Raw genomic sequence first — 23,717 nt, forward strand, 5'->3', positions numbered from 1 at the left:
AACTCAGGCAAGTTATAAAAAAATGACATAATAAAACAATATATAACATTAAAGTGAAGCCAATGAGGAAGTGCCTTAAACTTGCATTCTTTCTAATAGCCAGCAGGGGGCGACTCCTCTGGTTGCAAAAATAAGTCTCATTGTATAGAAGTCTATGAGAAAATGACAATACTTACATATCACTAATGCAAAAAATATTTAAAGGTGCACGTTTTACTGTTTGTTGTCCCTATTTTTTATATGTTAAAAAGGCCAAGAATTTGTCACCAACTTCTCAAAATGGTTGCCTGGCAACTCTTACTGTCGAGCCCTGGTAGCTAAAAATTAGCCGACTGCATAATACACACTATCGTACAGACAGACTAGTGGCATTAATAATCAGGTAGTTGAACATGAGCATCTGTACTGACATGTAAAGTAGTTTTACAGCAGCTCTGATTCGGTGTGAAGAGAAACTGGGGCAACCTGCCAACATGTATTTGCTTTGTGTGCATATGTCTGGGCTGGAGAAACTGCTTGGTTCTGCAATTAATATCTTACTAACACCTTGTACAGGAGACGCACAAGCACTCTAGGGTTTCACAAACACACACACACAGACACACACAGACCCAGTTCATGTGTAAATGCACACAGGAACACAAACATACGCAGCACACACACAAACACAAACACAAAATACACATTGGTAGTCTCTGTCAGGCTCGTCTTTATCACTCCGAGGCCACAGTGAGACCGAGGCTGACCTGTGACAGAGTCCAGATGGACTCCCAGCAGTCTGTCAGTCCTTTTCCTGCGTCCCCTGGCCCGTTCATCACTCTCTCTCTCTTATCCCTCCATATTCTCTAGCCCTCCCTTTACCTGGCCAGGTATTACATGGTCCCAGTGGAGCACAGATGGATGGCCTTTCACAGCACCAATGTGTGTGCCATTGAGTGTGTGTGTAAAAAGCAGTAAGACCCAATTCCGTACTCTGACAAGTAAGCATTCAATGCTGTGAGCCCTTCATGAAAAATGTACATTTCACCATGATTTTCCATAAAAGCTTTGCAGTTATCAAGACTGTGACCTAACTTAAACAACACAGATTTATTCATGCAACAGTTTATCAATTAAAATAAAGAAAAAAACACTGAAAGTATTTTTTTTTAAATGTAATCAAAGAATGCTTCTAAATGACACATTTGTTAATGTTGTTACAGACAATTGACCCTTCCTAAGTCCCGCCCCTTTCGCTCTATGCTCCATTAACAGTTGAGCAAGCTTGGAGCCCGGCAGAACCTCGACTTTCCCCTTTCCTGTGGTTATACTTAGATATGCTAAGTCTGTTCAAAGTAGTTTTAGTCACAGAGGAACTTTCATTTTGTGTTGATTTTGGCGGTCCCTGTTCACAAAAGCGGTAGCGTTTCCAAGCACCAGAGTCCCTTTAGAAAACCTCTAATTTTACTGCAGCAGGGTCTGACAGTCTGCCCTGTGCAGTCCTGGTTCTGCTTCTCCCGTGCCTCCCTTCCCTCCAGCAGGCCCAGCAATACGGCCTGGTGTCCAGCAGAGTGGTGTCGGCTCCTAGTGGGCCCGCTGGAGTTCTGAGCTGAAGGAGTTTCTGATGAACCTGCATGACTTTGTCGGATTTCGTTCCTTTGTTTATACTATCTCTGCTTCATACCGCCCCGAAGTATGCTGAAGTATCTTTTTGTCAAGCTTGTCTGACCTAGCAACAGTAACTAAGTGGGGGGCGGGACTTGGGATCAGTCAATTGTACAGACTTCAAATCATAAAAATTACATTTCAAATTGGCTGTCATCCTCCAGTAAAAAGGGAAAAAAAAGGATTTCAGCTCCTATTGCAGGTGAGCTAGCCTCTTCCTTCTCTTACCTGTAGGCTGTGTTGCAGATTTCCTTGTACTCTTTGAGCTTGTCGCAGACCATCTCAAGGAACTGGTTGGAGTAGGCACTCAGGTCTTGCATTAGGCTCATCAGATCCTGGATGGACTTCTCCACCACCACCGTGCTCTGGAAGCAGAAACAGGAGATCAATGAGTGTTTGGTTGCTTTTATTCAGATAGAAAACTGTAGAAATTTCATCTGAAGGAAGAGAAAAATAAAGAAGGATTGTATGCAAGTGCTCAGTCAGATCCAGTCTGCTGCAGTGCCAATATAACAGAATGGCTCCAACTCCACTCGTCTATGCGTCACCTGCGGCTGGACTGATGACTGGTGCTGGAGAGCTTGTCAGAAGTTATAACACTGTATTGCTGGAATGGATGATTCTTTGCGTGCAAGTGAATCAGTGCGAGTGCACATATTTGTGTGTGTGTGTGTTTTAAACTTCTGTGTTGTGTGTGTTCTCAGGTTGAAAGTGAGTGTGTGTGTGTATGTGTGTGCATTTGTCACAGTGCGCCCATCACCAGGAGCCACGGCAGGGCTGTGACAGCAGCCATTACAGATTAGCCACTCCTGCGTGACTAATAGCTGGCCCGGGAACAGCAGAGCGGCTTCATATCCCCAGACACACTCGCACAGAGAGCAAACTTTTTCAAAAACACACACCTTTGAGCAATTCAAGAGCTGTTAAATGAGATTACAACTCAGTAGGTTCCAGTTTGCTTGCTCCTAGCACTTAACCAATCTATCCTACATCTCCAATAATAGTGATAACTTGCTATTAGTCTGGGCAATAGCCACTCACTCCGAAACACGCTATGACTACGAAAGCAGTGCTGTGTGTGAAGCAGAGAAATCCCACACAAAGATACACAGAGAGGGGATCTTAAAGGGGCAGTGTGTAGGATTTGGAGGCATCTGGTGGTGTGGTTGCAGATTGCAACCAACTGAGTACCCCTCTGCTAACTCCTCCCTTTCCAAGACTGCGGTAACGTGAGGCACCGAGTGCAAAACCGTGAAAACGATGTTTGCCTCGCTCAGATGGCGCGAAAACGCGAAAGGCTCTCTCTGGGGTCAGTGTTTGGTTTGTCCATTCTGGGCTACTGTACAAACTTGGCGGACTCTGTGAAGAGGACCCGCTCCATATGTAGATATGAAGGACTCAATCTAAGCTAATGAAAACACAACAATTCTTAGTTTCAGGTGATTATACACTAATGAAAACATAGTTATGAATATCATACTCAATTTCTGCTAATAGATCCACCGAGATATCACACACTGGCTCTTTAAATTACACATGCGATTTCTATTCAATATTCATCTCACTATTCTTCCTGTGTAAACTCAATACGGAGTTCCATTGTTTAGTTGGGAAATGGAAAAATTAATAGCTTTGTCAAAGATGAATAAAAATGGAAATGATCTGCGGCGGGTGCAAACAAGTGCAGGAGTAGAAGGTTTTGGCAACTAGAGGATAGTACTTGTTTTTTTAGTGCTGCCTGCCAGAACCAAGCAGATAACACAGATGATCTATTCCAGAGTCAATATATGCTTCAACATCAAATGCTTAAGAGCAAAAATATAATATGTAATCAAGTATATCAATAACATGGCTGAATCTTAGAGAAGTAAAATGATATATATAATAGTTAATATTAACTCTGTAAGTGTTTTCTTTAACTTGTATAATACTCAAGGCCAGTAGACTGTAGGTGGCAGCAGTGGCTGTAATTGAATATCAAAAAATATGGAGAGACCCCTGATGCGATAGAAAGATATTAATATTAATAGCTCTTACAGTGTTTCAGTTTCCCCCCTCGCTCATTCTGTCACAAGGCAAGCATACACGCACACACACACACACACACAAACAGCAGCCACTCCACTGAGGGAAGTAATGATCCATAGCAGTGCCCATGCCCGTGGAGTGCTAACCAAGGCCTCGTCTCTGCCAAGGGAGCACCCTTTACTGTCCATGCCTGACTCCCTGTCAGCCTGCCAGGGTAGGAAGAAATACACAGACCCTGCAGGAGGGCTCGCTGTTAGTGGACCGCTGGCAGCAGCTACCACCACATCTTAGTGCAGGCTCTTAAATAACACTGTAAAAAAAAAAGGGAAAGCATTGGCATTGACGACGCTGACAATTTCTGTTACCGTGACTACGGTAATAATTTTGTGATCGCTGAAGGGATATTCTAGTTCTTCGCTTGCCTACTCCAGGGAGGTCAGGTTTTAGGGTCAGCACCGCCGAGGCTGGAAGGGATTCAGTGGGTGGCGCAGGGAAACTTCAGCATGACTGACTTCTTCAGTCAGAATTAATGGAGTCCATTACAGTTTTTATGAACCATTTGACTTTGCAAGAATTAGACTATTTAGGTAAATCAGACTGGATTGATTACGTGTATACACAGCAACAATACCTTTGGGAACACTGGACTGCTGCGACAGCAAATGCTATTAGGGTACATCAAGAAAAAACATCAAGTACCTAATTTACGAAGTAAATGGCATATATAAGAACAAGGCAAAAGTGGAATATCCAAACAAATGATTATTTAAATTCGGTTATACCAAATAAGAATTAAAGAGGACCTATTATGCTCATTTTCAGGTGCATACTTGTATTTTGGGTTTCTACTAGAACATGTTTACATGCTTTTATTGTTAAAAAAAAACTTAATTTTTCTCAAACCGGCTGTGCTGCAGCACCTCTTTTCACCCTCTGTCTGAAACGCTCTGTTTGAGCTCCGCCCCCTTCCAAATGGCCCAGTCTGCTCTGATTGGTCAGCTGGCCCACTCTGTTGTGATTGGTCAACCGAATCAAACTCTTCGGACTCTGCTCCAGCTCCGCTCTAACTAGCTTTGTTTGAGGGCGTGTCAAACTAGCCGCTAGGCAGGTATTATGCAAATGTGTTACTTGGTGACATCACTATGTTACGGAAGAAAAGGAGGGACTTCAAGCAAGGCAGTTCAGAAGCAGTGTTTCTGTGGGGGAGAATAACTCCATTTAGCCAGGACTAAAGGAAAGGGGAAAAGCACAAAAGCATAATAGGTCCTCTTTAAATTAACTAAAGTGCAAATCAGGATGTGCTAAATATTGTAGCTGCTCAATTTGTACAAATTGAAATAGGAGATTCACTATGAAAAATATGGGAAAATATGAGAAATTCAACATTATAGCATAAAGAATTTGCAAAAATTAAAAAGTCAAAAAAGTAAATGAAAAGCAAGATTTGGAAGTAATATGTTATCGTCAAAAAGTAAAGTCAATGTGTTGTCAGAATTATAACAGCGGCCCTTCACTCCTCGCCTCCTCGACTTTGAGGACACGGAGCTCAATAGCATGCCGAGCCAGTGAATGGAGAAGAGTAAACAATGGAGGCCCGATCCATTACTCCTGCTCTAACAAATGCTCTCGCGCTCAGCTCCCTTGTCTAATTCTGCTCATTTAACACAGCCATTTGTCTTAGGCAGCAGAAATCATTAAAAAGTAATCAAGGGACAGATTGAGAAAGGGAGGGCTGAGAGAGAGTGAGTGAGAGCGGTAGGGAGAGCGTGTTCGGCTACGTCTCCTCTATCTTACTTGACCGTTAACAGCGGGGACAACGTTCACTCAGTCAGGAGGCTTCTCTTTCTATGTCCATCTCACTCTCTCCCTCTCTCTCTTTCACACGTTTCAAGCTTAAAAGGTCAACATACGGCGCCATCATGTGAAAAACACACCCATATTTCTCTCGTAATTCTACTTCACAGTATTGCATTACCCTTGAAACTGAGCTCGGCTGCACTTTGCCGCGGCTCTTTCACATCATTACTACGTGAAAGCATGATGGTCATCAAGGAAAAATTAGACTTGCGTCTTGCAAATGGATCTCAAAATTCGCCGGGGTAAACTGCTGTCGTTGAGTGAAATGAAGGCCGTGGCGGTTTAATGACGGCAACAAGACAGTCTTTGCACTCAGAGTGGCGCCTCAGCGAAAAAAAAGCTGTTAATGCACGGTCATCACTACAGAAACCACGCTGAGCGGGTGCGAAAAAGTCCTTATTTCCTTTGATGGAGTGAGTAAAAAGCAAAAACGCAGGGAATGACATTAGAGTGCAGGGATGTAATCGCTAAACCCCTCTGTGTTGCTGGATTCTGTTGTCTCTGTTTTCGAAATGCAAAGTGTCCTCCTGAGGTATAAAGGAAGGTACAAAGAGCAAGTGCATTTTATTTACTCAAGCACACTTGAACTATATAAATGCATGTTGTGTGTGAGGTTTCTGTGATGTGTTTTTTAAGCTGTCGAGGTGGAGGGGGTGACCTGAGGGCCTCAGGTTTGAATCGGAAACGGATCATGGATTTTCCCCATTAAAATAGTGGGGGTCCCCCCTCAAGGTTGTGCAGGGGTCAGAGTGTTTAACCCCATGCCATTTCACTCACACCCTGACCCCAAACCGCTGACTCGTGTAATGCCTCTGCCATGCCATTCACATGTCTGGCCGAGGGTTGCCAAAATAATACGTACTCAGCAGTGCGTATACACACCCACGCAAACAAGAACACATGCAAAGATAACCTCTGTCTGCCCCCCGGTTCTCACCCACACACAGGCTGTCCCTCTCCTGGGGTAAAAGGGGCATGAGTGGGACATTGTCTTGACAGATCATTCATCAACGTCACGGACGAGAAACAGTCCCCTGACGGACGCCGGATGGCCCTCATGCCTGTGTCTGCTCAACCAAGACACATGCTTCTTTGTATGTGTGTGCGTGGGCGTGGGTTTGTGTTCTAGTTTGTTTAAACTCTGACAACTAGGCGGTGTGCTTTTGTCTACTGAAGTGTGTATAATGTCACACAAACACCCCAAAATCCTCATGGGAAATCATTCGGTAAGCTAAAATCTAAATTAATCTGCAAAACACCACTTTCTGTTTGGGACTGCAGTCCTCTGGAAATTTTAATTTTTGATTCATCAACATTTGTACCAGTGGGAAACTGCCCGGTCAGAGAAGTGAAGTCAATGCTGAAGTGCCTTAAACTTGCATTCTTTCTAATAGCCAGTAGCGGGCGACTCCTCTGGTTGCAAAAAGAAGTCTGATTGTATAGAAGTCTATGAGAAAATGAGCCTACTTCTCACTTGATTTATTACCTCAGTAAACATTGTAAACATGAGTTTATGGTCTCAATCGCTAGTTTCAAGTCTTCTTCAATACAGCATGATGTTCATTTAGTAAATTATGGTACCATTTAGTAAATTAGACCATAAAGCAGGGGACGATTTAGGGCATGGCTACGTTGTGATTGACAGGTCGCTACCACGGCGTTGCCCGGTCTGGGAATTGTCTGTGTTTGCATAGAAAGCCCATTGTTTTCATCAGTTTCGGGGTAAAATCTGAGGTAGCAAAGAGACATATACATATAGCTTTTGTTTGGACAAAAATTGAGCTATTATAAGAACACGCCTTCTCTTTCGCCTCCGCCGTCATCACTTCTAATGCAAAGCTTAATGCAGTGTTTGTAAGTGTTCTAATTGAGAGATGAGGAGCAATATCACACTTGGCTGATTACAGATGGGCTTTCCATATTACACGCACCCTATTCACACCCACACAAAAAAACACAAAAGGCAGGGTGAAATATGGAGCTTCTGCATATGCTTATCCTAGGAATCACCTAAGAGTTCAGATCTGATTCCGCATCACGTCAATTTTATTAATCACTCCATGATGCTCTTGGTGTTTTCACAACCATTATTGTATCATTGTATTCCGGTGGATGTGAAAAGGATGTCCTTTGCATTTTCTATATTTATGTATCCCTTATTATTATCAAGTATTCTGAATTATTAATCAAAAGAACTTAGTTAGGCCATCACTGGTTTGTATGAGTGAATTAAAGTCTGTATGAGAAAGTAAAAGAAATATCATAATGCAGTTTAATGTGTTCTGTAAGGGGGGAGTATGTTCTTCTCTGCGCCCCATTAGGCCCATATGGAACCATTGTATTGGTGCACACACACATGTGCACAGACATACAGACATACACACACACACAACGAGTGTGCTCACACAGCAGCACAAAGATTTTCATTTGCAAATTCAGAGCGTTAACTTGCTTCCATAAATTCGAGCTGTAACTTATCAGGCGCCCGCAGCCAAAAACCTTCGTTCCTACCTTCTTTCAAAACCAAAGGGCATGTTTGTGGTAGAGCTGACATTTCAACTTCTCTCTCTCTAACTCACTCACTCCAAAGGCAAAGATTATGTCTCGTTACACACAGAGACTCTGTCAGGGGTAGCGCTGCATGGTGTGAACCTGTTTCTACCTTAGGCTGCAGTCGTCGGCGAGGCTGTTTTCTTCGCTCGTTTAAAATGCGTTCTCTTTCACTCCACACACACATATTATATATAATATATATCTATCATGTCGATATAAATATATAAACAGCGTAAACAAAGCACAGCCGTGTCACATTTGTGAGGAGAAGAACATTTCCATGGCGGGGGCAGGTTGGAGGCCCAGGGGCAGCGGAGTGCGAGCCTCAGGAGTGTATGTGTTTGGTGTGAGATAACCAGGCGAAGGTGGGTGGTGGGGATTGTTGCACCTTGAGCGGTGAGAAAAAGGAGGCAGAGGAGAAAATAGGCTTTGAGGTGAGCTAGACTCAAAAAACATCAGGATTTTAGTCCATTTAGTAGAAGACAAAGTGACTTCTTCTACATGATTGTACCAGAGCAAATAGCTTTCCAAAAAAAGGACCATTACATATTGTAGTGCAGAGCGGAAACAATTCGCCGACTACTTCGATAATTGAATCAAAATTCTCTGATTCCAGCTTCTTAAATGTGAATATTTTCTGGTTTCTTTTCTCCTCTGTGACAGTTAACTAAATATATTTGAGTTGTGGACAAAACAAGACATATGAGGACGTCATCTTGGGGCTTTGGGAAACACTGATCGCCATTTTTCACCATTTTCTGACATTTTATAGACCAAAAAACAAATCGATTAATCAAGAAAATAATCAACAGATTAATCTACAATGAAAACAATTGTTAGTTGCAGCCCTATTGTAATGTGTGACAGTGTAATATATTATTTCAATGCTATATTTGCTCTCGTAAACTTCCTACATATAAATATAAATCTGTGTTGCATATAAAAACAGTTGAAACTGGACAAATCTACTGGTAAGTGAATAAATTACTCAAGTATATAATTGTCTCATTAATTGCACAATTAATGAGACTATTAATAGGACAAGATGAAGTACGACGTTACCGAAGAGTCAGATCCAATTAAATTAATCAACATGTCTTATGTGATGGGACTTCAATTTCCCTCGGGATCAATAAAATTACTATCTATCTATCTATCTATCTATCTATCTATCTATCTATCTATCTATCTATCTATCTATCTATCTATCTATAATATGGCAATGGTATGACTAAAATAACCTCTGAATTTTAGTACCTTTAAAAATAAACACTGGCTACAATTAAAAGTCAAAAATAGCATTTCCCATTTGTAGCAAAAAGTTAAACTTTCAAAGTGTTTTGGTGCATTTCATGTGCCAGTGTAACTATACCACGTTCCTTTTAAGGAGCATGTATGCTCAGCCAATCTCCCTAGACTAAAGTTATCATAATATCAATTAATCAAACATAAAAAGCCATATCTAAAGAGCTGGAGGATTTGTGGCTGTGACTTCAGGAGAAGGTTCTGAGGACAAGATAGCAAAGCAATGAAAAGTCAGGAAACCTTTTCATGCTACAGCCTCTTCTTGACCTTTTAAAAGAGCATGAGTGGATCCGACCAGTTTGAGATATACTGCACATCATTGCAAGTTCAAGTAAGGCCAAGATGAGAACACAGACTCAAATAATCTCTGGAAACCACCGCATTGCCTTAGCGATTACAACTTTGTCTCTCTTGGCTTGGCGGCGGAGGAAAAAGGAGATCGGAGGAGGACTCATTTCAAGTGCAGCCAAAATTGCTGCGAGTAAGAGTGGTATTTTTATTTATTTTTTATTGGAGGTGCCTCATTCCTTGATAATTCTTAACAGCTGTAAAATTGTCAACTGGATGCTTAGGCGCAATCCATTTCATGACCGATAATGTAGTGGAGGGGCTCCAGAAAACATTTGGACTAAATGGAAAAGCATTTAGAATATTTATTTTATGGCGAACAGGGCCGATTCCAGCTGAATTAAAAAGGCTGTTTGTGCGGTTTCGCTGAGATTCTCTTTTTAGTAATAAACACAGGAATGGCTTTTTGGTTTTGTTTCTGGTGCGTGTCGACCTGTGTGGGGGTAGTGCATGTGTGTGTATACACAAACCACCCTAACACCCCTCTCTCCTCCTTCCTCCTACTCCCACTTATGTCCCAATCACAGGGCACGTCTGATGCAGCTAACAGGTGTATTGTGTTGTGATTGCTGTGTCTGTTGATGGGAGCAGAGAGTCTCCTTAATAAAGAGAAGCCCCCTCCCCATGCTCTAATCTGCACTCTGTATGTGTGTGTGTGTGTGTGGGTATGCGTGTGTGTGATGGTGGGGAGCCAATCAACAGGAAGCGATCAGCCCCCCGCAAATAAACATTGCCTACACACATCATCACAAATAAAAAGGTCAGTGTCATTACAGTTTCTCTGCGAGTTTGTGTGCATGCGCGAGCAACACGTGTATACGTATGTGTGTGTATGTCTGTTTCCTCTCCTCTCTCGCAAAGCTGCGTGTGAATATGAAATTTAAAAGGTCAACGTCATTAGCAGGCCATTGGCAGCATCTGCAATACAGCGAGGCGCTCTGGCGGCTGACGGAGAGTGAATGAAATCAGTCTTTATGTGGCTCTCGCGCAAGTTTTGTGTGCATACAAACACCCCGAAAAACAATCAAATACATGTATGAATAATGAATGCAGGGACACTTACTGCACAAATACAAAAGGACTAGTTAGCGGCTATTGTTTGGAGACACCGGGGACGAAGCTGAATGATACTTTAGCTGGAAAGAGGGCGCCAATGTAATTATGGCTCTGGTGTGGTCTTGGCTGATGAAGTAAACAAGCAGGACGCAAACAATTAATCGGCACTCGTGGACCCCCTCACAAACACATGCGCGGCGTACGAGTGGGCGCGCGGGGGTCGGCTCGGGGTCTGCACGGAGAAGTGTGGTTTGTTGTTTTCGGTGGGTTCGTCTCATTGTGTGAAGCTGCATTGTGTGTATGCTTGTATGTTAGTGTGTCACGAAGTGAGCGTGTAAAGAGGGATATAGGGGTGGCGGGGGGGGGGGGTCTACCAAGATTAATGGAGCCAATCTCCAGAGCTATCCAGCAGAGTGACCATACCCTCCCTATCCTACTTTCTTCTTCTATTCTCTCTCCCCCGCTTCTGTTTTCCCTCGATCTAACTCTAATTAAATGAATCAATCAGTGGCAACACCAAAGCTGGACAGATAGCATCGCGCTGCTCGGGCTATATGTTGGTGTGTTACTATACTGTTGGAGTTCAGCGCCGTGAAAAGAAAAAAAAAAAAAAAAAGGAAAGAAAAAGCAAAAATAAAATGGGAATAACTGGTCACAATAGATGAAAGGAAGGGAGCAACAAAGACATCAAGCAAGCCAGATATCAAATAAGCAAAAAAAACGAAAGAAATAAAAATAAAGAAGGCTTTGATTCGTGGCTTCTTGGTTGCCTTTCATTAACACCACTGCTCCTCCAGAGACTTATCAGCCCAGGCTATACGCTATCACACAGACAGACACGTGAACGGACGCTAACCTTTCCCACTGAACTATATACCGTCCCAGTCAGCCCTTATCTCATACGCCGAGTGGACAATATATAGCCAGTGTCAGCCTCATAATCATATCATTATATGTAATATATGTATACATAAATGCAGTACTTGACACCCCTGGCGCATAGTGATAGGCAAATCATTGCCCATATCGATATTATTTATTTAACCTATGCCCAGACTGCATGTGTATTGCTTATTATGGGCTGTTTAGGCGAACCTAAGGCGTGATATTCACCTTGACCCCTGTGCGGTGTTTCCACAAAGTCACTTTGTCCATTTCTAAAGGTGAGATATCACTGACGAAGGGGTCAGAGAACTCATATAACATTTAATAATATGCGTCCACTCCAAAAGTTAATGCTATGGAAATGCATCTATAAATATTCTCTTCATGCTGCGAGGAGGTTGCAAAAATAGACCAGATATAATCATACAGCAGAGGGTCAGAAAATAATCTAAATTTCATGTAGATATAGGTATATGCAGGTATATGCAAAAGCAGCGATAGAATAGAGTGATGGTTTACTGTGTATCCGTGACTTTTAAAGGTCCCATATCGTGCTCATTTTCAGGTTCATACTTGTATTTTGGGTTTCTACTAGAACATGTTTACATGCTTTAATGTTCAAAAAAAAACTTTAATTTCCTCATACTGTCACATTTAGCACATTTAAATGGAATTATGTTGCTAGGCAACATCTTGGGTCCATGTTTACTTCCTGTCAGCTGATGTCGTTCACATAGGCTTCGTCCAAAATTGCATAGTATGCACTACATACTCAATATGTGTACTATCGTTCAACATACTTTTGTGTGAATAAACAGTAGTATTGTATCTTTTCGGACGCGCTGAGCAATAATTTACGTCGTCACTTCCTGAGAGCCTCCTTGCAGGTTGGAGATGTGTAACCATGGTAACCCGTAGCCAACCTCATGTGAACAAAACGACGGTTGGTGAGAATCAGAAATAGTATGCAAGTTGTGTACTATTGGTTTCACACTAAGGTTTCAGATGTACTATAAAATCTCACATACTGTTTTAGCGTACTAAATAGGATGATAGTATGGAATTTCGGACGCAACCCTGCACTGCAACTGGAAATAAACTGGGACACATTTAGAATGTTTACGTAAAAAACTGTGTAATGGTCCAGATATATTGTGTATTTGTGACATCACAAATGTACGAAAATCCTGACGGCTTGTTTAAAGCACAGTTTCTGAACTCGGGGTGTGTGTATTTCTCCATGGATTTAGCATTTTGATACTTTCACAGTATCTATATAGCACTTACCTGCTTTATAGTAAAAACAATCTCACTTTTTACAATATGGGACTTTTAAAAAAACATCTATGTGCACTGGCATATGCATGGGCGCCGTTACATTTCCATTTGGCTCTAAACTCCTCAGCTCTATTCCAGAACATACAAACCACACATGCCTAACGCTAATGTCTTCCTCCCAATCTCGAACCACTGCACACATCATCAATGTGTGCTTCAGTGGTCGCAGAGAGCAGATGCGTCTATAAAATGTGGCCCCCCTATGGTTCCCCGTATGTGGCTCCACCAGCCAAGGTGTATGAGAGAGTGTGTTTAATGTGGTGTAGCAGTATTGAGCTCTCTCTCTCTCTCTCTCTCTCTCTCTGGCTCTGATGCCAGCGGTGTGTGTCTCCCTCTGATAACACCTGGCACGGGAAGCGTCATGGCACTTAAAGGGAGCACATACAGTAAATGTGTGCACACGATCATGCTCACACTCCCGCATAGATATGTGGACAAAACCCACACACAGACACACACAACCACATCTGCTCCCTTATTGGATACTCTTGCAACCATTATATAGTATAATCTTTAATTATCCATTGCAGTCACAGCGTCGGTAGATTCACCACCTGGCCAGTTAGAAGCTCCTGACAGCAAAAAAAAACAATTCAAAAACATACTTTAGTTTATACTCTCAAGATAAAAAGGTGTCAAACCCCCTTTATCAAAAGCTCTCATGACAACTAAATGAATATAAACTACACACTGAGGCAGAGAGCAGTCTGCCATAACAGTGACACTGTGGATGAAGGCCATCAAACAGCGGGAACGCTCTCAAATTGGAGACCCAAAAAAACGCAACCACACACACAGGTAGAGCGAAACAGACTGGATACAAACACACACATGAAAAACAAAAGTCGCGAAAACACACACAAATGCCATCCTGACCTCAGAATGTGAATGGCAGGAGAAGAAGCGCGCAAAGCTCTTTTATTTAGCCCAATTAAAAAAGGCAAAAAGCCCAAACAAAAGGAGTGTTTTATTGCACTCCCCACTATCAGCAGAAAGGCTCATTAGCCACAGCAGCATAATTAGCAAGATGCTGCACTGCTCGTTAAGGAGGGGCCCGAGCCGTAAACAAACCCTGCTGAACTCCAAACGCCCACGGTCTCTCGCTCTGTAATGATCTGCCACCGCTGTTCCCTCCCTGTAAGAGAACCAGGCACACACAGACAGGAAGGCTCTGACAGAAACAAACACACAGCAAAACACACACACACGTATATCCAAGGTCTGCTACACAAACACCCACCGCACAGACAAACCACCTCTCTGGGACACTGTCTTCCTTGACAACTGCACGGACAAACACATCACACATATGAGAAGCATACATTTTGAGGAAAGCGCCACACACACCACCAAAAATTCTAAATATCTGACAGCTGAGACATAGAAAATCTTGCCAACTGTCTGGATCTTGACTTTGGCACGGCTGTAATCTTCAACCTGCCATGAGTCTGTGTTGAATGAGAAAGGCTGCCAAAATAAGCAAGATGAGCCTGTGGTTAAATGTGGTGCAGGCGGTGAGGCAGTCAGTATCAGTTAATGTTTTGGTGAAGTTTGTAGTTCACAGCTACGTTTAACAGTTTTCATTTGGACTGCTTCTTTGGATCCATTTTTTTAAATGTAATTTTGTGCAGCACAAGTGAAATGCAATTCACCTCTGTTGTATTGGGGAGGCAGCACACAGTTCAGAGGTGGATATCTGAAAATATCATCACACAATAAACAAAATCTGCTTTGTAAAATACGAGTAGAAGAAAGGGAGGAAATGTGTTTTTTATGTGATTGGAGTGAACTGACCATTTTCAAGGGAAATAATGATTCTCACGTAATAATAATAATAATAATAATAATAGCTTGGATTTATATAGCGCCTTTCATGAAACCCAAGGACGCTTAACAAAGACATAAATAAACACAACAAATGTAACAGAAGCTGGGGGCCATAGGCCTTGGTGAAGAGGTGGGTTTTGAGGAGTCTTTTGAAGGTGTCCAGAGATGGTGCGTTGCGGAGCTCTATGGGGAGAGAGTTCCAAAGTGTGGGGGCTGTCACACTGAAGGCTCTGTCCCCAAAAGTTCGCATTCTTGTGTGAGGGACGGAGAGCTGACCCGTGCCTGAGGATCTAAGGTTCCGGGGCTGTGTGTAAGGGTGGAGGAGGTTAGATAAATACTGAGGAGCCAGGGCATTGAGGGATTTGTAGGTGAGGAGGAGGATCTTGTAGGCGATGCGGGACTTGACCGGGAGCCAGTGGAGGTGGATGAGGGTGGGGGTGATGTGCACGTAGACATACGTATGTGTGTGTGAAGCTATATAACCGCAAACTCAAAGATCAAGCGCTATTTCAGCCGCAATTATGATCCTGTGAGATAGGTGGCAGGGTGGGCATAACGATCTGAGAGCAAAAAGAGAGAGGGTGAAAGTGTGTAAGTGTGTATGTGTATGTGTGTGTGTGTGTGTGTGTGTGTGTGTGTGTGTGTGTGTGTGTGTGTGTGTGTGTGTGTGTGTGTGTGTGTGTGTGTGTGTATGTGTGTGTGTGTATGTGTGTGTGTGTGTCTGCCCCTGAACCAAGTGAGATCACAGAGAACTGCAAGGTGAGCGTACTCGAGAGAGCCCTCCTCCATTGAACAGGGGTACAAAGGGGAACTGGTGCCAAACAAACAGGCAGTGTTTTTTTTTTTTTTAATCCTCTTTAACTGCTCACATGTGGATATGCTACACAGTGTTATATTTGCTGTCTTGAGAATTTATAGTATATGCTGGATGTCCCTCACCTGCAGCAGGGGTCTCTGGACGCCCAGGACCTTCATGGTATCAGCGTTGGCCAGGATCTTCAAGGGGTCGGCTGCCTTGCTCACGGCATTAATTTCCTTGTTGATCTCCGTTCGCACCTGATGGTTCAAGTGACAAAGGTTTACATTTAATGGGTTACATGTTAAATAGAATAAATCTACAGTACTGAAGAACTCTTTTGTGTTTAGAAAATCAGCTTGTTTTCAGTTATTTTCCTATGTGTTTGATTTGACATTTCCAGAAGGTGACAATGGTGTTCCCATAAGAGCAAACCAAAGTCATTTTAATTCAAAGCAGTTTCTAATATTTCATGCAAAACATTGCTCAGCTCCAGATGGCCGTCTGGAAAAAAAAAAAAAACACATTGTTTAAGCCGCTTAAAAAATGTCTTGATAATGCCTGAGGGTCAAAGCCTGAGGGTGAATTAAGCAGAAGTTTACATTAATTATACTAAAGCAGCTTTAAAACCAAACAAACAACACACATGAAAAGATGCAGATGTGTTTTATGTTATGCAGAATATCTGTATCACACACAGGAAGCAATCTATCTATCTATCCTCTGGCTATTTAGTGTAGGTGGCTACCTATGGAGAGTCATCAGCTCGGAAATGAAAGTGTAGTTGGGTAAAAACAGGACGTTTATGAGGTAATATTGACGGGGCCGGCGGCAAAACGTAAATTAGCCACATGAAAAAACTATAACATTTTTTAGGTGGGCCTTTCTTTAGGTGTCTAAAATACGTTTTGCTGCCGGCCCCGTCCTCAGCCGTACATTGCTTTGCTTCTTTGCGGTAACTCCTGTCTGCTTCTCCAAACAGAGAGCGTCCGGACTGTCATCTACTGTATGTAATACACTGACTATGGATAAGTGCCTCATACAACCTTACTTCATAACACCCAAACCATCCCTTTAAGTAGTACAATGGTCCCCTGTAATATGCCATTGTGTTATCTACTCCTAGCAATTTTGAGAAGTCCTGAAAGGGTACATTACAACATTTAGGCTTATTGACTTTTAAAAGCTCCACAATTGCGTCAGTGGATTTTTTTTTTAATATCTAATATAGTACAAAAAGTAGTTTTTTAAGTTGAAAAATGTTATTTTCTGGGAAAGTGCTGATGTGCCTCTGTCAGACAGTATATGAGGCATCGATTTTCATTCCACTAACCTGGTTGAGGAAGAGGTCATTGATGTAGTAAGTGAGGAAGGCTCGGAGTTGGCACTGCTTGGCCTGGCCCGGCCCCATGTTCATCTCTATTTCCTGAATGAACCTGAACAGAAACAAAACAAACATTTAGAACAGCGAGGATATAGCTAGCATCATAACACCACCCTGTGAGCGGAGGCAAATTCACCGACACAATGTTTGAAATGTTATCACAGGAGCAATGAGACACAGGCTTGTGACCAGCAGCAACACAGCAACCTTGCATCAACGAGTCCAACAGCTACGTGAAGGGTAAGATCTGCCGTGGGAACTCATTTTGGGAAGCTTTGTACGACTATCAAAGTGTCTATGAGCGAGGTAGTTAACGCAAAAGTGCTGCGGTGGAGCTGCTCGGCGCCATTAAACGTTAGTTATACTAAACTCTCAGATGTGAGATGTGTGCAGCAGCAGCAGTGATACAGCTTCTCTGTGAAAATAAACTTTATGGTAAAAATAACTGCAAATACCGGAGCTTTTTACAGCGTTAATGATAGGAAACGATCAGAGCTTCAGTACGCCTGCTGCTCTCTGAAATCCCCCCAGAAAGCTGGTGTCTGCTTGGTCAGATAGGGTCAGACAGTAATGTATGGGCTGGAAGAGAGGCGCATACACACCTCGTTTGTCAGAGAATCATTGGTCACTGGCCTCGTCTCACACACACCACAGGGCGAACCATGCAAGAGCGAGTGCCTCCTCAAGCGCTCGGCACATATAAATGCACAAATAAATCAAAAAGAATTCTTTGACCTACAAGACCTGTAATATATATATGACCTAAACTTAGAGAAGAGAGAGTACGGAGAAAAAGAAAAATGGTTTTATGTGAGAGAATCGTGAAAAACTGGGAATAACACAGGAGTCAAGCTGCGAAGATGACGACTATAGATGGTGATTCGGTTGGACAAAGCCCATTTGTTAAAAAAGCAGGAGGAAGACTCCATCGCTTGGTAACAGTGCAGTTGGGAGTCAGAACCAAGAGGCTGCAGCATTGCAGACAACCACTGGACACGCAGTCTATGCAGGAAGTATAGATCAGCGGAGATGGATGATTGATTAGCCAAGAGGGCATGTGCATACAAACACATGCATGCACGGGCACACATAAAAACACATGCAGACACGAGGAGGAGCACAAATTGCAAGATCACACTACTCAGCATCCGTACCCAATTAGTCAGCAAGAGCTGAGGCAAATGTGTGTGTGTGTGCATCCTTGTGTGTCAGAGTGAGCAAGAGAGAGACGAGAGTGAGCGAGGGAACCTAAACCTATTCTAAATCCTTCATTGATTCCCATGGAAACTCCACCACAACAGAAAGTTAAGTAGGAGAAACTCTTCTGTGGCCTCATTAAAACCGTCAAGCTTGCAAAAAAACAACAGGGGCCAGATATAAAGCTTCTCTGTATAAACATGTAGAGAGAGAACAACTTAAACTCTCCTCAACAAAAAAAAAGAAATAAATACAATTCCTGCTGACAACTTCATTTTCCAAGAATTGATCTTAGGACAAACGTCGGCGGTTTAAACGCGCGCCGTTGTTGTTCCGAGATCCATCTCTGCGCTGTCATTATTGTCATTGTTTCAATACAAGTGTCAAGATGATGGATCTTCAAGTTAGCGCGTGAGCACAGATGGATTTTTGTAGGCAGGGGTGATAACGTTTGAGTAATGTAGCAGGGGACGAGGCAGTAAAAACGGCTTTGTCTATCCAGACGGCCATCTGGAGCCGAGCCGCAGGCCCCCTTTTCCCTTCACGAAGGATACCGAGCCCGTGGGTGCTGCGAGGAAGTTTAGCCAAGGTAACTGGGCTAAAAGCACCGCTGGGGCCCGGCGACGGTTAGCGAACCCCCCCCAAGAGCGCATGTCAGTATGGGTTTTTTAGCGAGCAAGACAACATGCATTAAAACAGAATGTTCTGTGAAGAGAAATCATTTGGAATATAGAGTCGTAAGGCTGGTTAAAATGCAAATGGGGTAAATAACACGGGGCAAAGCACAGCAGAGCTTAAAGATTTCCAAATGGATCCCTGAAAGAACGTCTCTCTCGAAAGCTCATTAGCATTACAACCACAGCTTCCAAATGTTCCTCGCTGATGGCGAAGACATACTGCATAGTGAATAACAGCTTCTGGTGAAGATGATGGTGGCGATAACAAATGACACCAAACAAGTTAACACACACACACACACACGTACACACACACACTCAAAAGCCATCAACTTGTCTCAACTCCAAATGAATCACAAACCACCGAAGGCTGTACAAGGCCATTTGCAGAAACTCGTACTCGGTGCCAAACCTCCTACACAAAAACATGGTCTGACCTCTCACCAATGAATGACAGCCAGCCTCATTTGATCTCTCAAGGCTATGACCGACTTCACGTTGGTTCTAAATTGACATTTTCACCAGTTATCATGAGCTACTACACGACCACTTGTCTGGCTGGAGTTCCCCTCTACATTGTAATGTTTTTTTATTCTTCCAACAAGTCTGAAGCGTCTCTACGTTAAAGGTGATAACAGTGATGACATTCAGCATCAACATCCCCTTTTCCAGTGCATTTACTGCACAAAAAGTCGTTGCCAGGCACTTAACATCAATCTCAGCCGTTTTTTCCCACACTGACTGACGACCCAGAGATACCACGTGATACCAGCGTATGCCTTGTTTGATGTGGGAACCTTGACCTCAGATATCTTCCACAGATATAAACTATGGCTGTCAAAGTTAACACGATAATAGCGCGTTAACGCAAATTCATTTAACGGCACTAATTTCTTTAACGCATTAAAGGTCACATATTATACTCCATTTAAACTAGTTATTATAGGTCTCAGACACCTCCAAACCATGTCTCTGAAGTTTTTTTTTCAAAAAAACAATCAGATCATGCATTCCAGCATGTCTCTATAACCTCTGTTTCAGCCCATTTCCAAAAGTGCTGATTTCTGTGTCTGTAGCCTCTGTCTCCTCCCACTCTGCTCTGATTGGTCAGCGTTTTCTGTCAATCAAACGTCCTCAACAACAGCGTCACCCTCCCCCTCCCTCCCGGAGAAGCTCTCTCTCTCTCTCTCTCTCTCTCTCTAGAGAGAGAGAGAGAGAGACGAGTGGAGAGATAGCAGCTAGAATAAAGTTTATAAACCACTTTAAAGTTTATAAACCAGAAACTTCACCCAGCGCACGTTACCGGAGGAATCTGATCAGAAATCGGCGACACATGATCAACATCTGCGGTCCAGATTCCAGGTTTTCCTGACGGTTTCTCTCAGGTAAATAATACTATTTATATCTCTGTTAGTTAACTCAGTGTTTACCTCATGCATCAACTCTGTAAACCGTAAACATACACTCTGTTTTACGTCTGTCTTTACAGATCCATCTGTGAGAAATGACTGACAGAATCATCCCAGAGGAGAGCAGACAGCTGAGAGCAGATGGCTCTGTTTACATGGAGATACAAAGCTAACCCGGTAGCATGTAGCTAACCCGTTAGCATGTAGCTACATGCTACCGGGTTAGCTACATGCTACCGCTATGACACGGTGTGTAAACACAGCGACCATCAGGGTGGAAAATAGAAGATGTGAAACAGTAGTCAGTTCATTATTTCTGCTAAAAGATAAATGTATGGAAGATCAGAGTAATGGTATATTATTTACAGTAGTAGCTGTCTCTGTGTTACCATGACTACAGACCACCGGAGCTTAGCTTATCATAGTTTACCAGAGCTGAAGACTTTCTCCTGTACCATGTTAACATAACTGCAGGTGAGCTGATTACAAATGCTGTGAATAATTAATATTGTCATCTGTCAACTCAAATAAAGTTTGACTGTGAAACAGAAATGTGTTGTGTTGCTTACAAGTCACTATTTACTACCTGTACTCTGCTACATGCATGACATCAAATATATATAATATATAAATATCATCTGTTTAAACAGTGTAATTACATAAAGCCTTTGTGAAAGAACATGTTATATTTAGATGATGGGAGTACATGAAGCCTGTTCTGCTGGTTCTTGCAGACTAACTGTAGGAGCTACTTTGCTCAAGTTAGGTTGAGGAGGAGAGACAGTGACGCGCTGTGGGGCGGGGTCAGCTACTGAAGGTTCTCTCTGGTTCGACCAGGAAACCCTCACGTGACTTGCATTCCCTAATGACGTCAGGATACAAGGAAAAAAGCTAATTTTTTTTCTGCACCCATTTCCGGACAAACGGAGGAGGAGAAAAAGAGAGAGGATGGTCTTTTATAATACTATGGTGGCCTGTAGACACACTGGGGACAGATATTGATGTTTAAAAGACATGGAAAAGTGCATTTTGCATAATAGGTGACCTTTAACACAAATTGTGTAGCAGGCTCAGTTTTAAAAGGTAGAGTGAAGATACTGACATCATATGAAACTAAGGAATCCACTGGTACCAACCGTGTCATACTGGCTTGTAGGGAAGAAGGTTAAATAACGCTCCAAACTTAGGCTAAATTCTGGTGAGGAAAAACTGTGATGGCCATATTCAAAAAGATCCCTTGACCTCTGACCTCAAGATATGTGAATGAAAATGGGTTCTATGGGTACCCACGAGTCTCCCCTTTACAGACATGCCCACTTTATGATAATCAAATGCAGTTTTGGGGCAAGTCATAGTCAAGTCAGCACACTGACACACTGACAGCTGTTGTTGCCTGTTGGGCTGCAGTTTGCCATGTTGTGATTTGAGCATATTTTTCATGCTAAATGCAGTACCTGTGAGGGTTTCTGGACAATACCTGTCATTGTTTTGTGTTGTTAATTGATTTACAATAATAAATATATACATACATTTGCATAAAGCAAGCATATTTGCCCACTCCCATGTTGATAAGAGTATTAAATACTTGACAAATCTCCCTTTAAGGTACATTTCGAACAGATAAAAAAATTTGGTATTCATTTGCGATTAATCACGATGAACTATTTTAATCGATTGATAGCCCTAATATAAACAAAACATTAATTTCAGACCCCTCCAAAATTTTTAAAATGATTAATTCACAATCATAATATTTTTTTTGTTCAGGAAAAAACATGCTTTTATTCGGCACCTTTCTAAAGGCTCTGCGGATGTATTACTTTTCAAAAAATGTTATTAATAAGACCTTTAAATAGTCAAAGCACATTTTTCAAAGGGTCAGACATGTTTTATACAAGCAGGAACCATCCTTCAAGGCCTGTTATTGTTACTGGAATAAATGCGCCTGCACAGTTGTATAGGTAAAGGCCTTACTCACTTCTCTTCCATACTACATAAAAGCCAGTTTAACGGCAGACGAATCCACAAATGGCACGCAGGCCTTCAGTTACTTCAAAAATTATCAAGGGGTGCTTTCAATTCTTTCAAAAACCACGAGAATCCAGTAATGGTGTCTGCTTCAGCTTATGAGGCTGTTATAATTGGACCCGATTAACAATGTCAGTGTCACTGCCAGGTGATAACGAAACACACCAGTCGACCATATGGCAGCTGTACGCAGCAGAGGTGTCGGCAGCCAAGTCGCAAAGGAGACGCGGTGGAGAGCGCTGCAGAGACACGGCGGCGGCAACTACACAGTGTTGTCTCGCTCCCTGTGTGTGAAATGTTAATAGCCTTAAATAATCTGCTTATCTACCCTCACACACACACACACACACACACACACACACACACACATACACCATTTCCAACTGGCCTAAAAAACACTGTGGCAGACATTTACATACAGACTGGCATGCGGCAAAGGTTTTGATAGTAGGCGTCAATTACAAGAAAGGAGTTAGAATTAGATCATTAAAAGGACAAGAAGACCAAGACTGGGTTTGTGGTGCTGCTGCTAATTGATTTGCTGATTACAATAATGAGTCCTGCTGATTGTAGTAACAATAAATAAGTCAAATAAGTGCTACTAATCAAACTATTTGCTTTATGACACTAAAGCAGAGCAGATTCTTGACAATATGGAGCTTTTGTCTACTAGCAAAGGGACAAATCTGTCTCAGCAACAGGCCCTAACTGAACCCTAAATGTAGGGGAGAGCGGGGTCGGTTGGGACGGTTGCATATGCCATTCACTCTGCTCGTACTCATCCACATCCTCTTCACTTTCAACATCAAAGTGGAGACCTTCTGACTAGTCCTCACATTGTATTCTCACTTTTGAAATCTACAGGGTGTAAGTAAACCTTTGGCTCTTTTGTTATTTTTCTTTTACCACGCTGTTTTTAGTTATGCCACATACAAAAACATGTTGTTGGAGAGCTTATTTTTTTGGCCTACCAGTTGACGCTAGTGTTAGCTGTTCCTACCTTGTTACACATCAACAAAACGCAGACAAAAACAAGACAAAAGGTTTTAGCCTAATTGAATAAGACCCACTGTGAAGTGTTTACTCAAGTGGCAGATGAAGACTCGGAAGACAGACAAAATTCCATCTCAGTAATTTATGAAAATATAATCATTTTTACTAATGTTTTCCTTTTTTCAAAGAAATGTGTGAACGAGTGACATTGTAAATATAAGGTGTTCAAATCTAGACTGCAATTTTTACCATTTAAATTATATTTTTTAAGCGCCAGAACAAGGTGTTCCAACCATCTCAGGGGAAGGGTTGTACATTTAACAAAATTGTGCCTTTTACATTTGGGTTGGGCTCTAACAAACCTGATTTTCTGCCCTTTTTGTCTGATATGA

General features: G+C 42.4%; 1 protein-coding gene across 2 annotated transcripts in view; it reads right to left on the reverse strand.

Moving 5' to 3' along the window:
• The window catches only part of exoc4 (exocyst complex component 4), a 139,429-nt gene that overhangs the window by 37,191 nt on the left and 78,521 nt on the right, over window positions 1-23,717 (reverse strand). The window contains exons 12-14 of one of the 2 annotated variants that reach the window (XM_074624836.1): window positions 16,971-17,073; window positions 15,781-15,897; window positions 1,873-2,009 (exon numbers count right to left, since the gene is read on the reverse strand). In XM_074624836.1, coding sequence (XP_074480937.1) covers window positions 1,873-2,009; window positions 15,781-15,897; window positions 16,971-17,073 — 357 coding nt within the window. Of the gene's footprint in view, window positions 1-1,872; window positions 2,010-10,229; window positions 14,186-15,643; window positions 15,898-16,970; window positions 17,074-23,717 lie in introns of those variants that run through there. The other variant, XR_012592582.1, reaches the window with a different exon arrangement.

Source organism: Sebastes fasciatus, chromosome 23 (genome assembly GCF_043250625.1).
Source record: "Sebastes fasciatus isolate fSebFas1 chromosome 23, fSebFas1.pri, whole genome shotgun sequence".
Taxonomy (NCBI): Eukaryota; Metazoa; Chordata; class Actinopteri; order Perciformes; family Sebastidae; genus Sebastes; species Sebastes fasciatus.